Raw genomic sequence first — 16897 nt, 5'->3', positions numbered from 1 at the left:
ATATTGAATTGCCCTTCTTAAAAAAGTTCAAGTATATTGCTTTGTAGCATTGATGAATTAATCCTGAAAGGCTGAAGGACAGAGAATTTAAGCATATAATTCAGGTCCTGGATGACAATGACCCGAGTCTAGTTTGCATAGAACAGACGACTTGTAATACATGTAGCGACACACATATAACACCAGAAGCGTACCTAGGATTTGCCAGGATTTTCGTCAGGGGGGGGGGGGGGGCAAAAAGGTCTTTCAGGCTCGTCAGGGGGGGGGGGGCAGACTGCCCCTCTGCCCCCCCCCCGTAGGTACGCTAGTGTATAACACGTATAAGTGTATATTTTACAAGAAGACCTTTTTTTAGTCCACCACCGGTACCCCCTTCCCAGCATGCCCAGTAGGCACGCACTGGTTCCGATTTGGTGGTTTAAACGATCCACTCGTGTCATTAATTACTTCCTTAAAGGGCAGTGCTACATGGGGCAGGCTTGACCACCCTTATAGATAAGTAGTGAAAAAGCAAGGGAAAAAAGGGGGATAATAAAAGGGAAGAAATACATTTAAAGAAAGGTATCTGGCAGTGTGAATCTATATAGGCCTACCTGTTATTTAATAATTGAAAGGGAAAATGGTGCTATATATAAAGCTCCCCCATCTTCTGTACAAATACACTTGGCACCACCCTTGCTTCCATAGGAGAAGACGTGATGAAATAAAAAGCAAGATAAAAAAATATATATAGTGAAAAAATGAGGGGTATATAGAAAATGGGGGCTTCTATCAAAGAGTTGACCAACAAGGATATGTTTATTCAATGCTACAGGTAATATTACCAACAAGAGGATCAGAATGGAAACGTCCTAAAAACTTGTCAGAGGGTGTAAATGCGTACACCTCAGACATTACAACACCCACCATCCCTATCACACTCTTTAACCCGAATATCATTCGATGGTTTGGACTGTGGGAGGATGGAAATCATTTTTTTGTTATTATTATCCCTTTTTTATTATTTTCTTTCGGACTAGTGAGCCCTGGAGAGGAAGACCTCAATTTCAAGGGCAGTATGAGTCACGGGCTAGCTCTTCCTTTCCCCATACCCAGCATCTTCCTTGTTAAGGAGGGTTCCAGTTTCTACTTGTTATTCAATTAGACTGGCCTTCTATTTGTGGAGAGACAGTCCAGGGGTGCAGGGGCGGAGCGAGGAGTTCGGAAAAGAGTGGACACCGAAAGTGGTCCGATTATTTTATTTTTCATATGACAAGTCGAATTCTATTTTTAAAATGACAGCATTGCAATTCTGCAATAAAGATTCACACTCCCCAAGGTGACAGAATCAACTCCTTTTTTCCAGATAGACAGTGCAGGGGTGAAGGGGCGGATCATGAAGTTCAGATAAGAGTGGGCACAGTCAGAAAGTGGTCAAAATTTCTATTTTACTTTTGACAAGTCCTAATTCCTGGAAAAAAATGAAAGAAGACAGTATTGCCATAAGATTATCACTTTCCAAGGTGATAGAATCGCCCTTCCCCCAAATGAAAGAAGGGTGGTGGTGGGGGGGGGGGGGGTCATTATAGGCACATTGTGTAATTGAGGGCAAATGGAATATACATTACATGTATGATCCCTGTAACTGCAGGGTGCAATTTGAAAAAAAATAAGGGAATGCAATGCGCTTCCAAACTTCCATGTTTTTTAGTCAAATATCAATGATAAACTTGCCTAAAAGGCACATTTTATGCAGTGAAACGGGTTCATTGAATTGTCCCAACGACTATTTTAGACTTGTTTATATTTGCAGGTATTTGAGGGGTGAAATTGCAGAAAGGTGACATACTGCCGGCCCTTGTTTTCTTGTCACTTATTAACTCCCAAGACTTGAGAGAGGAAATATTAGTGACAATCTTGTGTTAAGAAAATTTGCACTCGTTAAAGAGTAGCCGAGACTTCACAGAAAACATTTCAAAGGTAGATTTGAAGAGCTCATTTGCAAAAGGGATTAGATCAATTTTTCATCAAATTAGATTTTGTTTGTCTCAATGTATAGATTTGAGTCGCCCTGATGGTACAAAGGGAAAGTTTAAATTCACATTAAAAAGTGAATAAAAACGTAAAAGATTTTTTTTCTTAAGAAATGGTTTGATCATTTTCAGTTTGTTTGCAAAAGGGGCTAGATCTACAATGCTAATTTTTTGAAAATATTTTTAAAATATGAAGACAGGTAGATTTCTTTTCTACCCAATTTTATGGTCACATGGTAGGGTAGTATATCATGACAATTTAGTTTTGCATTAGAATATTGCAATATGGGAGAATAAAAAAAACTTGATTTTCTCAGAATGGTCTAAAGGGGATCTAACCCCTTTTGCAAACAAACTCTTCATTTATTGAAGCTAGAATGAGGTAGCACACATCCCGTGTAAGTCTTCATCGTTTTGAAGAGAGGAATGCTTATGATATTAGAATTCTTGGAAAAGTTTCATAAAGAAAGAAAAAAAAATTATTTGGGAGTTGCAAATAAATTCAATTTGATATTTCTTATTTAAGTCATGCACTAAATTGCAACAAAACTACATGTTAATACTCTTGTTCAGTTTTCCTAAAATGAAACACAATTTAATTCAAATCGACAGTAGGATAAAAAAAACCCATAAAATTACACACATACACAATATGGGATTCTGTCACTTTATTGAATATGCAGGGCGTTCATCTGAAAATGAGCATTAAAAATAGTAAAAACAAAGCGAATCACTTCTATTTAAAATGAAAAAAGAAATCCAGATACCATCATTATTTTTCATGGGGGTGGGGCTCTGACAAATGAGGAAATACACATGTCTATATTTTGAAACTCAACTTTTAAACGGATACATTTATTAAAGGGTGACATCTTCATGTTTCATATTGTGTTAATTCTGGATGAACAGCGAACATTCAACATGTGGTTGTGTAGTCAGTCAGATCTTCTTCTTTTTCTCCAGTTTTAATCTCCTATAAGTATAACTGTAATACTGCACTTGAACATTTGTTTTAAAAAATTCATTCAATTCTTTCAATTTTGTTTTCAAAGACTTATTTTCTTCTATATTTTCTTAGAATGGTTAAAATCTTGAAAATGTATAAAATACATGTACATGTTAATTTGGTATGTTTGACTGATAAGATGGCCAGTTCAATGTCAGATTAGATTTAGTAGCACATCCACTTCAGTACAAAGACTATGTTCTGAAATGGGCACATACATGAATACAATACTGGAAATATCTGTGGAAAATCAAATAATGGTCACTAAACACATTCTGAATTCAATAATAATAATAATAAAAACATATTTGATTGGCGAGAGCTACAGCCATACAGGAAAATGAATGAGGAAATTAGAGGTAAATCAAAGTACCCCCTCTGTAGTTGAAAAGGTGAATAAACCATGATTAATTGGTGTAAAACTAATTATGAACTTTGACACTGACATTTGTAGAAAATATTAAATTCTAATCACATTTATAGTAGGAAAACATGAATAACATTTCCCATCTCATTTAATTCAAAAGCTGAACTGTAAACAGTTTGAAGCGTCAAGGACTAAACTGTTTGAAATTTATTTCCTACATGTATTGGCTTTTTCAGTTTCTAATAAATTTTGGAAATGTTTGTGTCCAGTGTATGCAAACTATAATAACTTAACTTGAAAATAATAATTGTCTGAAATAATTAGTTCCTTTTTTTTCAATTTAATGATCACAATGACAGCAATGAAAATCTCAAAGTACAAGCACTAGTACAAGCGCATTGAAATGTTAATGTAATGCGCTATATGAATGTAACTTTTATTATTTTTATTATTAACAACACATCTGAAATCACAAAAATAAAATAGGAGGGAAAAAACTACATTCATTTAAAAATACCTGTATTGAAAATGTTAGATTCATAAGATTTCTTCTTCAAGGTAAATGAGACCATTCTTTTTCAAAACAATAAAACATCATCCCACTTGACTTTTTTGCGTTATATAAAATTCATTCTTTCACACACATTTCTCTCTAACTAAATTGTAAGTTGCAATTATTGGTAGCAAAAAATAAAATCCATGCCCTTATTCTTCAGCAACATGTACCATTGAGTCGCTGAACTTGTCATTTGTATAATACTGATTATTTTTCAAACAATAGCATACATTTGCATACGGGGTCAGCTCAAGTGAAAGAAAGGATCTCTAGATAGTTGAGTTACTGTATGTACATGTATAAACTGAAAAGCAATGACAAAAATGACATGAAAAATGACATCTGCCAGCAGACTGCACTTCCCAACATCTAAATTTACCTCAGTGAAAATAAAGACAACAGTTAATATTTACAAGGCAAAAATATTATAAAAATAAGTTAAAAATGAATGATTTTTCTTCACTCTGCTGGTGCATCTGCCTGCAGATGAGGAGACCTTCCAACCTTTCTAATGGAAATATAGCAGGGTGCTACATAAGCACTTGCCTGATTGCCCAGGGCAAGTAAAAGGTGTTTTGAAGTAAAGACCACAACTACTTGCCTGAATTGGGCAAGCAAAATTCATACAGTAGAAAGCAAATTTATCACAGTAGAATGACCAAAATTAGGGTCGATATGATATACTGACCATAATTTTGGTCATGGCAGGCAAGTAAAATCACTTTTGAAAAAGAAATGCAATTGATCAGTTCACGTCAAAAGAGAGAAAAAGGTCATTGGTTTATAAAACCGCAAAACTTTCTTTTGAAGGGGTAAAACTTTTTTTTTTCAAGGGTTTTTTTCAGGCAAGTGAAATAGATTTTTGGGCAAGTATATTCCAACTATTCAAAAATGTACTTGCCCGACCGACAAGCGCTTTTAATAAATTATGTAGCACCCTGTATAGGAACACTGTTGCTTCAATGATGGAATAGGGAACATTTCCCGAAGGATAATCCTATCAAGAATTTAATATGAATAAGAAAGTCTTACAAGAATAACAGCTTGGAATGGTCAAAATTTTGTTTTGTGTTTTTTCCCCCGAAGAAGAGAAAGGTAGGGAGGTGTGTAGGTTTAAGATCAGTTGTCTCAAATCATGCAGCCTTTTATATTATCATCTAGAAGAAAGAGGGGCACTGGGGCCCGTTTCATAAAGAGTTACAACTGTTGTAACTTTGCCATTATGACAACTACCATGGTAACCTTGATTTTGATTGGCTGCTGAGCCCAGTTGCCATGGTAGTTGCCATAAGTGCAAAGTTACAACAGTTGCAAGTACTTTATGAAACGGGCCCCTGGTTTTTAAATGCGAGAAGGGTTCCTTATCCTTCTGTACTAGATGAAAGTGCAAGTTATTCAATTATTAAGGTACCGTCTCTCGTATCGTACTTTATTTCAGTTTCTTTTTGTGTGGTATTGGAATATATACCGGTACATGTACAGAGGTATCACAAATATAGTATGGTATCTGTTTTTCATCCCAAATGCTTCATTTCCCTTTCAGTCTTGGACGACTATAAAGTACCCTTCAACATAATTAAGATCATACAAATTGAGCAAGTCTACTATTTCCTAACTGAGAAACGAACTTGAGATGAAATTTCTAAAAATGTAAAAATATTAGTGATATATTCCATAAGCTGTAGAATCCTCAAGTCTCTTGATTCCATATTCTTCTTTTCAGGCAAAGTATCCACCAGCTTTTCAGTTTGAAAGAATATTGAAGGCATAGTCGTGGCAAGTTAAAAATCCCTGTTTCGTAGGCAAATGGGATCATTTTGCTCCCCGTCCTTTTTGGGCTATCAACCAAAGAAGCATCACTGCAGTATTCACCTTTTCACATCTTTGCATTAGATGAGATGGGACAGAAGATGGCACGATTAAAAGTTTTCTGTTTGTTTTGAATCCAATGCTATACTTCATCTTCCTCTCCATCAACGGCTGTTACATCTTTAACCTTTTCATCACCTTTCACGCCATCTTTGTGAACAGGGTCGTCATCGCGATCAAAAACCTCATCGTCATCCTCCTCATCATCGACATGGTCATTGTCGGCACCGTGATCAGTGTCTCTATCATCATTATTTTGTGATGTATCTTCCTGACTTTCAGGTGTGTTTTCAGTAGTTGACTCAATCCTTTGCATCAGGGTCTAGATGGATGCAAATCAAATAAATACAATGTAACAAGTGATTTGGAGATAATACTCATTAATCATTATTATCATCTAAAGTGTTTTAACGATCAACATCAGACCTGTCAACCTCTGGAAATGAAAAATTGTATTCTGTGATTAAAAAAACTGTATTTTCCCCCAAAAAAGTGTATTTTATAATAAAATGCGTGGTGCACTCGCTCATCACGGCGCTCAAGCTGCATGCAAGCTAAAATGCGCACTGCTCTTGCAGATGAAAAAAAAAACATTGAAACATGTCACATGTGCATATCTCACCCTGGTTTTAACAAAATGATTGAAAAAAACAAACAAGTTACCTGAAATTACATTGATCTAATAACCATATTTGTGTAAGTTTTATGAAATAGAGACCTATAGAGATGATTTTTCTCAATAAATTTCGATGCATTTTTTAAAGAAAAAACGTACTGTTGTATTTTGGTTGCAAAAACATACTAAATACACCAAAAACGTACTGGTTGGCAGGTCTGCAACATGGTGCGCCAAAATCTGACAATTATGTCATCTGTCTACATGTACATTAGCAACTTTTTTTGTTTCCCCTGGGTGGCCTAATAGACAGCTTTGACTATAGCTATTTGGTTTATGTGTCAAAAAATATTAAACTGACCAAGTACTAACTATGGACTCTGGTGTGTGGATCTGTCTAAGTGGCTGAACACCGACATTACGCCAAACCCTCGTTGCAGAATTCGCCGCCACAGCTAATGGTTTTGCTACGGTCCTATACCCCCATAACAAAATCCTCGTTGGAGGAACCAAGTTATTTCATTCCCAAGCGCTATCAACCCTGAATCGCCCGATAATCCCTCTTATGTAACGTTTCTCCTCCGCGAGCGCAAGCCGGAGGGTTAGACCATAAACAACAGCTGTGATATTACGTGAGAGCAGCTCTGCCTGTAGAAGGCCTTTCGGAATTAAATCATTGTATTTGTATTTGATTAAGTTTTCAAAGGCATATTGTATTTTGAAATCCAATGTTATTCTGTTTTCAGTTTCGAACGAAGAAAATCGGCCCCGAAATAAGGAAACTATTAAAGAGAAATAAAAATGACTCTGCATGCGATGGCGAGCGAGTTTGCTTGAATTGGCGCGCAGCGTATGTAATTGCGGTTTAGTTTTTTCGGACCCATTGAGGTCAAGAAACACATGTTTAAATACTTAAATAACTGGCCCAGGGTGATTGAGAACTTCCATGGTTCGTAATCGGGGTTTGTTTTCTACTATGACGATTTCGCCTCATGAGAAGAGAGAAATGACCTACTCACCTCAACAACATCAGCAAGGTATTCAGCTTGATCAGCCATGACCTGAAGTTTGCTATTCTCCTCCTTCAGTTCCTGATTCTCAATAAACAACTGTGGGAGGATAAATAGAAGAATCAGAAAGTGAATTGGAATAGACATTTGACTGCCAATGCAAATCGAATGTACACTCATTGGCATTGTTCCCATATACCAGGGGGGGGGGGGGGCTTTAATTCATTTCTAGGCAAAAAAATCTTTTAAAAAATCAATTGTTCAATTTCAGGATCTACTTTTGACAACCCATCGCTTTAATCTGGATAAGCTTTAACATTGCAGTGAATAGCGATTTTCAAGGGCTCTTTTTCAATTTATTGTGGCTTTTGCAATGACAGTTTTTAAAGCTACTGAAATCATTCAATTTGATTGGCTGATAGTAAACTCATTGAAGTTATTGTTATGTTGTCGCTGGATCGATATTGCACTTTTACTTTCAACCAGACTTAAAGGAGAATGAAACCTTTGGAACAATTAGGCTTGTGTCGAAACAGAAAAATAAAAAAATAAGAACAAAGAAAGTTTGAGAAAAATCGGACAAATAATGAGAAAGGGGACAAAGATGTGTGATGTCACCTGTGAACAACTCTCCCCATTACTTTAGTATATATTTCACTTAAATTGCCTGTTTTATCACATCTATCTGTAGATCATGTGTTCTTTCAATAGGAGGGCATGTAATACAGATTTTTAAAGAATACATCATGGATAAAGAGTTTGTATCACCATAAGAAAAAGCAAAAAGGGAAATTTTGAGGGTATTTTATAGTCCATCAAAGGGAAAGTTGTTCACATGTGACATCACACATCCTTGTCGCATTGCCAATGTGAGGATCTCCATAGCATTAGTGATTGCAATATTGAAATACTCATAACTCTCTCATTATTTGTCCGATTTTTCTCAAACTTTCGTTGTTCTTATTTTTTTATTTTTCTGTTTCGACACAAGCCTAATTGTTCCAAAGGTTTTATTCTCCTTTAAGTCTGGTTGAAAGTAAAAGTGCAATATCGATCCAGCGACAACATAACAATAACTTCTATGAGTTTACTATCAGCCAATCAAATTGAATGATTTCAGTAGCTTTAAAAACTGTCATTGCAAAAGCAATATATAAAGCATATATACATGTATTTATTAAAGATAACTTGATGATGATGATGATAAATACATGAGTAAGTCTGATGGTGACTGTACTCTGAAGTATATGAAATAGACTCTTCAAACTGATGTAATATACTTTTATGTAGCTCTTAACTCCAATCTCTATTCTGTAAAACTCTATTCTCTATTCTCTAACCAATCTGCAATCTACATGTATTCTGTAAACTGCTTTGGGTTCAGAAGTGAACCCCTTTTATATTGGTCTGGTCAAGACTCTTTACAACCAAACAGGTGTTGGTCAACCTTGGACGCTTGACCAAAACAATCTGTACGTCATAACTTTACTCTGAATTGGGGGAGTTGACCTTTTAGGGAGAACATGAAATGTAGTGATTAAGAAACCCATAAAATGTGTGTGCGTCAGAAGTTTAGCTGGAAGAATAATGAATAATACTTTCTTAAGAAAGTTGGAATTGGTAAACATATGATTTCCTGTTATACTTCCTGTAGAAGTATTGATTTAAGTATTAATTATGTATTGATATATCATTGAATATGTGAGATATTTCTTATCATCACATAACATTATGAATTTATTGTTATAATAACGAGACTTTATCAAACAGGACCAATATGTCCCAGGAAAAGCGCAAGAGTGGATTTATCAGACCTTTGAATTAAAAAAGAATATCATGCTCTCAACTAGACAATGCTTTGACCAGCAATGCAAAAAAATTGAAGAATATATCGAAGTAAAAGTACGTAACATCCATCATTCTGCTAAATAATCAAGTAAGCTACCTTTTCATTCTCTTGCAGTGTTTCTTCCAGTGCGACCCTCCTCTCTTCAGCCAGTTCCTCCCAGTACTTCCCTGTGGGTTCAGCCTCAGTCATCATGTCTATCGTCTCCTGCTCAGCTGATGGCTGCAGTTCAATTCAATTCAATTTATTCAAGTCCATAAAGGAAATTTGTTTCAGGATTTATATACATACATTTCATGACAACATCTAAAAAATATATGAGTGAAAGACATACAAAAGTATAAACGGCAACTATAAAGAAATGGTGCACCATTACAAAATAATATACAAGACATAATCCAAGAAAACTCCTACAAGGCACCATCTCCTCCCCGCGCTTACCCAACAAGAAGGTGAAACAATGTGTCAGTGTGAAGAGAGAGAAAGAGAGGCAAGAAGAGCAGGGAGAGGAGAGAGAACAGAGAGGGGAGATTCACCCAGGAGAGAAAGGGAGGCAGCGGGAGGGGGGCAAGACCTACACGACCTTAAGGCAAATATTGCACACTGCATTGAGATAATTAATATTGCATTAATTTCAATTACCGTACATTAGCCACTTCCAAGCATTGATCCCAAGATACAATACAAAGCATGAATAAACTACGACCAAGGACTTATTATGGTAGTAGTATAACTAACAGTTTAAGTACGACCAAGGACCTGATATAGTAGTAGTATAAATAAAAGTAAAGTATGACCATGGACCTATTATACATTATAGTTGTAAGTTGAGATGGGGTGAACAAAGGGAAGGAGAGGGGCAGGTAAATTTTTTTCCACATTGTATTTTTAAAGTGATACAAACAATAGTTTAAAGGTGTTTCAACTAATCAAGCTTTACGCTTATGTTTCAGCACCCTTGGATGTTTCTTTTACAGTATTCTTATTGTGACATTGTGAACTTGCAAGAACAACAAATAAATGAATGAATTAATAAATTAATAAAAAATAATAATGTGAGGCATGAGACAGGTGCAGAGACAGAGATGGAGGTGAATTATTGTAGAAAAAAACACACACATGTACGTAAGTATAATCACTTCAATCCACTGTGTGACTCATTTTTGTAAAGTCCTATAGGTTGAATTCTGAGGAATCTCAACAAGTACACAAACATTGAAATAGCTTGGCTGTGGGTGCATTATTGATTGTGAGATATCTTTTTTTTCCTTTAATAAAATGCTCAGATTTATATTTCCAAAGTTCAGTTCCCATAATGCTGAATTAGATCAATCAACTCGTTAAAGGGGCTGGACTTGTCTATTAAACATATTGCATGCAAGCAGTGAGAATATCTCTCCATTACAACTCACCATTTGAGAGGATGATGAGCTAGATCCATCCTCGAAGATGGTAAAGTTCTTTCCAACATCAGGACGGAAAACTTTCCTCGGTTGACTCTTTCCGTCACATGCAAACTTCCGTTTGGGGGTCTTGTTCACCTGTAAGGATCATCAATGATTCAATAATACCGGTAGATGAATATAAATGCAATGCTTCCATTATTTTTTGGGCAGACATGTATCAATATAAATCAATAAGGTTACAAGAAAATTTTTACAGCTGTTCTTTCACCCTACATGTTCCTTTAGAATTTATAATATTGAAATTATTTTCAACCCACCTGATTGGCGAGTCTAATGACTCCATCTGATCCTACTAGTTGTGACTGATCACCAGCAACAGGCTGAAGCAGCTGCAAGGACTTTCTTCTTGAGGGAGAGCTCTGTAAAAAAAAAAAAGGAAGTTAAAGAAACAGCAATGAATGATCTACATGATCCACACACGTGTGAGCACTGCGGTGCATGGGCGGAAGTGGTGACTGTTGTCATTCATGCTAATCCTAGCGGGAATAATAACTGACAGCATTTCCGGTCGTCGCTGGTTTTGCGTGCCCAATTTGTGTGTTGTCACCCACGTCTGCATATGTGGATGTCATGTGACCTATCTAGCCAATCAGAGACATGTACCCTGCGAGATGCCGTGCATACGGCACTTCGACAGAGTATATAAGGCCTGCTTTTACAAACTTTGCTCATTCTCCTGAGGACGACAAGAACACACTTGTCAAAACGTCGAGATTGGGTGGTCCTTTTCAGGACCAACATCTGCCCAAGAAAGATACATGGTGTACCGTGAAACCTACTACACTATTTGTCTTCGCCATGAAAACCTTCAGAAGTTATATGATCTACATGATATATATTTGACTTCATTCGGCTAATTCAAAGGCACTGCATTTATAAAATGAGTGCATGGCCATGGAAATTCTAATCCAAATGATAAAGAAGTTTTTTTGGGTGATTGTAATTGTATCATGTTGGGCCATTTGAAGAGCGATCCTTGGCCGTCGGACAATTTTATATGAGTATAAAGATGCTCAATTCTTTCCCACCCAAATTATTATTCAGTATAATTTTTTTTTTTAAATAATTGATTACTTTCTAGATCTCTTGTTAACTGATAAGAATTCTGCATGCCGATACAACTCCTACATTGTACATGTAGGTTCCACATTGAGCCTTCAGGAAGGTTCCCAGCTGTGTGTTACTTAAACTACATAAAATACTATGACCCAAATGGCATTGGCAGTACACTTACATAAGTAAATGAGCGTACAAGAATGGTTGAATACCGTCACTTGAATAATCAAACATGAAAAATTTGGGATGTATTTAGATAGAAACCAGCCATGTTTATAGACCATTCATACAGTAAATCCCAATCACAGGGAATTTTTTTTTCTAAGATGTTAAAAAACTCCTTCGATTGTTGATAGTAATGTTTATCGACAACCTGATAAAGACTCTCAAAGAGAAAGAACTAGGATGCAATTTTCAGGGGAGGTACATGTATACAGGTATAATCGTTCTTGCGGATGATGTAGCCCTACTAGCCTCCTCTGCTGATGAGCTACAAGAGATGCTTTCGGTCGCCCATGAGTACACCAAGAAGTGGCAATACTCCATCAACCCCTCTAATAGTGCTGTTGTCATCTTCAGTGAGAAGTACACCCCTCGTGACAAAAGGCAGCAGTCTCCATGGATGCTGGCTGACGGTCAAACAATCAATAAGGTGTTACAACATCCCTACCTACTGGTATCACCAAGTCTTCAATGCGGTCTGACCCTACCATAGGCATCATTGCAAGAGGACTTAAGACCTTTTACTCCCTCCATGGTGTTGGGGCGTATACATCAGGCCTATCTCCACACCTCTGTGCGAAGCTGTGGACTGTATTCTGTGTCCCCATATGGCACCTCTATGTTCTCCTAAACATCCCACCAGGCAAACCGATAAACATTGCCCAAAACCAGTTATTCAAGAAGATTTTGGAAATCCCACTAGTACAGCATATGAATATGTGTTCCTCCTTACAGGCATTACTCCCCTCAAGTCACAAGTAGAACTGGATAGCCTCCTCATCATACATGTAGGTCAGCTAACATCATTACCTGAAGACTGCTTTGAGAAGAGGGCACTTGTACATGCTTCTATCCGCGGTGTACCTCTGGTGAAATCCTGGAACCTCCTTCTTTCCAAGTACAACTTACCAACCCTTCTCTGCCTGATTGAACACCCAATCCCATATCACAAGTGGAAAGCCATGTGTAGGAAGTCTATCCAGTCAAAAGTGCTGCAGGATAATACGAATATGCCATAGCATCCATGTCATCGCTATCTTTTTGGAAAGATATTGGCAGTCTCCCACCATCTTCACTGCTATTTCCAGAAGGTTTAGCCCCTCATCTCCATAAGGCACAGATTATCAGAGCTCAACTCCTCACCCAAACATACCCCACCCAGAAGCGTCTCTCAAAATTTGGCAAATCCCAAACTGCCTCCTGCCTGCTATGCAAAGATGGTGATGAAGACACCCTTCACTTTATCTTCCTCTTGTAGCCATCTACATTCTCAGCAAGCCACCTTTATGTTGAATGCCAACAAGATGCTGCCTGATTTGGGAATGAGTGTCAGTCTCCACATAGATGACCCCCTAGCATTTGCCCTGCTAATTCTCCTCCCAATCCAAGACCTCCTTGCTGACACTGTGAAATCTTTTTCAACACTTGCCCTCAATTTCTTGCTGAAAATCCATATGTTAAGGTAATCTACACCTGAGTCCTAACTGTTAGTCCTCTTTGCTGAATACATTTACCTTCTCTGACTGACCACTCTTACAATACCACATGTACTACATGTATATGTGCAGGATCTCTCTGCTGATCTCCTAAACTAACGGAGGAAGAACAAGAATTAATGGGAAGACAATAGAAATAGAAAATCTTACCGAGCTGTCTGAGAACTTCTTTGCCTTTCGAACAGCTTTCCTGCCATTTGAAGTGGCCATGGGAGTCAAAGTGGATGCGCACTTCTCTGAGTTCATGATTCACCTGAAAATATCCAGTTGAAAAAAAAACAAGACTCAAATTACTTGACACTAAAAATAATTCTTGGGTGTCAGCATATATGATAATGTACAAATTGGTTGTTATTCATGTCATAAGTTGGGCACACAGTCACAGTCTAACGTTACTAATAATTTGTTAAATTTTATTCCTGAGTTTATTTACATTAATATTATTTCTAACAAATAGACTCACCTACATGTAGGCTAGGGCTAGGCAATGTACTAGATTCTAACGATAGTCAACTAGGCAATGGCACTAGATTTGTGGAGTAGACATGTGTCCAAAAAATAGGTGAGTTGGCCTCAAATTTTCTTTCTGTATTTTGAGTGAACAATATAGTTTAACTTAGCGACATCTTCACATTTTCTGGCAGTCAAGTTGATAATCTATTGATATGACACAGCTCCTCTCAGAGGCTCATAGTCTTTCATGTAGGTAAGCATAAAATGCCTATTTTTAGCCACTAGCCCACACAGTATAGCATATAGGGATGGACCAATATGCATACATGATTTTATGGAGTATTTAAGCTTTATTTTTCACTATTTAGGAAATTTTGAGGTAAGTTTTGAGCAATGTCTGTGATAATAAATAATGCTAATAAAGAATATATTAAGCCTACGCTTTTAGTAGAAATGCTGTTTTTTTTTTTTGTCCTGCCTAGCCTAGTCTAGACTCCTAACGTTAGAGTCGACTAACGTTAGGCCTAACGTTAGAATCTACTCTAGACTAGATCTAGTCTTTAGTCTAGAAACTACATTTTCATATCATGGTAGCTACTCCCATTGACACCAGATCATGCTGTCGGTCATGTGTACAAATAGTCAATGCATGAGTTGGCCCAGGTGTTCTTGCATACTTTGAGTGGTTCGTTTAGTTACGTTTAGCGGTATCTTCACACTTTCTGGCAACCGAGTTGATGGTCTATCAATGTGACTTGTTTCCACAGCTCCTACTGGAAACTAACACAGTCCCAGGGCAGTACATGTTAAAGCCTAATTTTGGCCACTAGCCTACAGTAAAGAGTGTACAGTGAGGTACCATTTCTTCTATGCATTTTTTTACACGTAAACACAATCCATTTTGCTACTTTTTCAAAAGTTATAGGGAATTTCTGTAAGTTTTAAGTAATTTTTATTGTTTTAGGACTTGAAGGTTATCTTTATGTGTTTTTTATGACAAATTAAGAGCTTTCTAAATTTTGTGGTCCTACCTAATTAAAAAAAGTTGTCTATTAGATCTAGACCCTAATCTAAACATGCCAAATCGGCCAGGTTGGTCGTTGGGTGGCGGTGGCCGGCAATTCTGGCTGTGCTGTAACTGTAAGCCCTGTCGGAAATCTGAACTAAGGCCCCAAGTCAATGCTTCCACTTTTCAAAATGAAAACCTCCTGGAATTTACTCTGAAAGCTACTGCCTTTTATTTTTACAAAATATCTCAGAATTTTACAAACGTTCTCCAGTCTTTCATAAGACTTAACTTAAGAGGGTCTACTCTAGATCTAGTCTAGATCTACTTCTCTTCTACCTAGCCAGGCGGCTTCTTGAGAGTAAAAATCATTTACTCTCAATGAAGCCAGGTATTCCTTCCCATTCATCTCCACGTACCGTTGAAAAACCTGAAACTTTCGCCACCGAGATTTCTACTTTCCTTCTAAAAGATATCGCCCTAAATCATGTACATGGGATAAAACTTCATTTCCGACATTTCTACGCTCTCGGTTTTATTTTTAAACAAGAATTCATCAAAAAAATTAGAAAAAATATTGTGAAAAGACGGAAGAGACTTGCCCGATGTTTACGCCGCCATCTTGTTTCCTATTGTACTTCCCCAACGTTATGGACGCGTGCGTCGCGTAACGTTGGGGATGTTTCAAAACATCGCATGCGATCGCGATCAATATCAGCGACCGATCGCATGCAATGTTTTGAAATCGGCCGTGAATAATACGTGTGAGGAAAAAGATACTGGCCCAAAATCACCAATTTTGAGGATAACCGGAGGATGGACACAGAGTGAAATACGGGTGTAGAGTAAGATATTAAGTCATTCATATAGGCCCTACCTCGTTATATTTTTTTTCTTTAATTTTTACAATAACCATGATTGCCATCCCACCTGTGACTAGCCAGGCGGCTTCTTGAGAGTAAAAATCATTTACTAACGTAGGCTTACTCTAAACGAAGCCAGGCAGTCCTCCCTATTCATCTGCGTGTAGCGCAAAAAACCCTGAAACTTTCGCCCCCGAGATTTCTACTTTCCTTCTAAAAGATCTAGCTCTAAATCATGTACATGGGATAAAACTTCATTTCCGACATTTCTACGCTCTCGTTGTTATTTTTAAAACAAGAATTCATTAAAAAAATGAAAAAATATTGTGAAAAGACGGAAGAGACTTGCCCGATGTTTACGCCGCCATCTTGTTTCTTATCGTACTTCCCCAACGTTACGCGACGCTCGCGTCAGTAACGTTGGGGAAGTACAAGTCAATAAGATTAAGAAACAAGATGGCAGCAATGCATGAATGATACTGATAATTGATTAATATTAATATTAATATTAATAATAATATTAGGGGCCTATTATTAATGATAACTTCCCGGAAAACTTCTCACTTCCCAAAATGATCTTGGAAAATAGCAAAACTTCCTGGAATTTCCTGGATGACGGAAAGAGTGTAAGCACTGTCCCAAATATAGGTCCATCAGGGGATTTGCTTAATGTGCAAATCGAATTAGGCCTACTGAGTACTGTATCACGGAAATGTGATATCTAGTTGGAGATGTGTGCATAAGAATTGCATGCGCCGGTGATGTGGGTGAAGGCCTACCGCCGCGCCGGTACGGTAATATAACTTTTAAAAGGCCGAGGCTTTGGCTTTGGACTAAAAAAATTAAAATAATTTATAAAATGGTCTCAAAATTTGATACGGAGTTATTCTCACATAGAAATACACCTTAGGTATCCTCCAACTTGTTTCCTGGTCCAATTCTACAGTGTGTGATGTCGATAAAGCCAAATACCGGCGTACCTTCTCTAAAGACTGACTGAAGTTCGTCGAGCGTCTCAAGCAAAATTCAAGAATCGCGGGATATGCAAATTAG

At 37.3% G+C, this 16897-nt stretch overlaps 1 protein-coding gene across 2 annotated transcripts; it reads right to left on the bottom strand.

Annotated features, from left to right (window-relative positions):
* Positions 1-2665: 2665 nt before the first annotated feature.
* On the bottom strand, positions 2666-16881 carry LOC129280983 (geminin-like). Of its 2 annotated transcripts, none has more exons than XM_064111837.1 (7): positions 16738-16881; positions 13673-13775; positions 11006-11107; positions 10695-10823; positions 9382-9504; positions 7446-7535; positions 2666-6132 (listed from the first exon to the last, which is right to left on the bottom strand). In XM_064111837.1, the coding sequence occupies exons 2-7, from the start codon at positions 13766-13768 to the stop codon at positions 5893-5895; spliced, it is 780 nt and encodes a 259-aa protein (XP_063967907.1). In that variant the 5' UTR covers positions 13769-13775; positions 16738-16881; the 3' UTR covers positions 2666-5892. The 2 variants fall into 2 exon arrangements, with proteins under 2 accessions (XP_063967907.1, XP_063967908.1); XM_064111838.1 differs by having other exon boundaries at positions 16750-16879.
* Between the last annotated feature and the right edge of the window lie 16 nt (positions 16882-16897).

Source organism: Lytechinus pictus, chromosome 17, assembly GCF_037042905.1.
Source record: "Lytechinus pictus isolate F3 Inbred chromosome 17, Lp3.0, whole genome shotgun sequence".
Lineage (NCBI taxonomy): Eukaryota > Metazoa > Echinodermata > Echinoidea > Temnopleuroida > Toxopneustidae > Lytechinus > Lytechinus pictus.
Note: the sequence above shows the minus strand (reverse complement) of the source record. Positions and strands in the feature narration are given on the sequence as shown.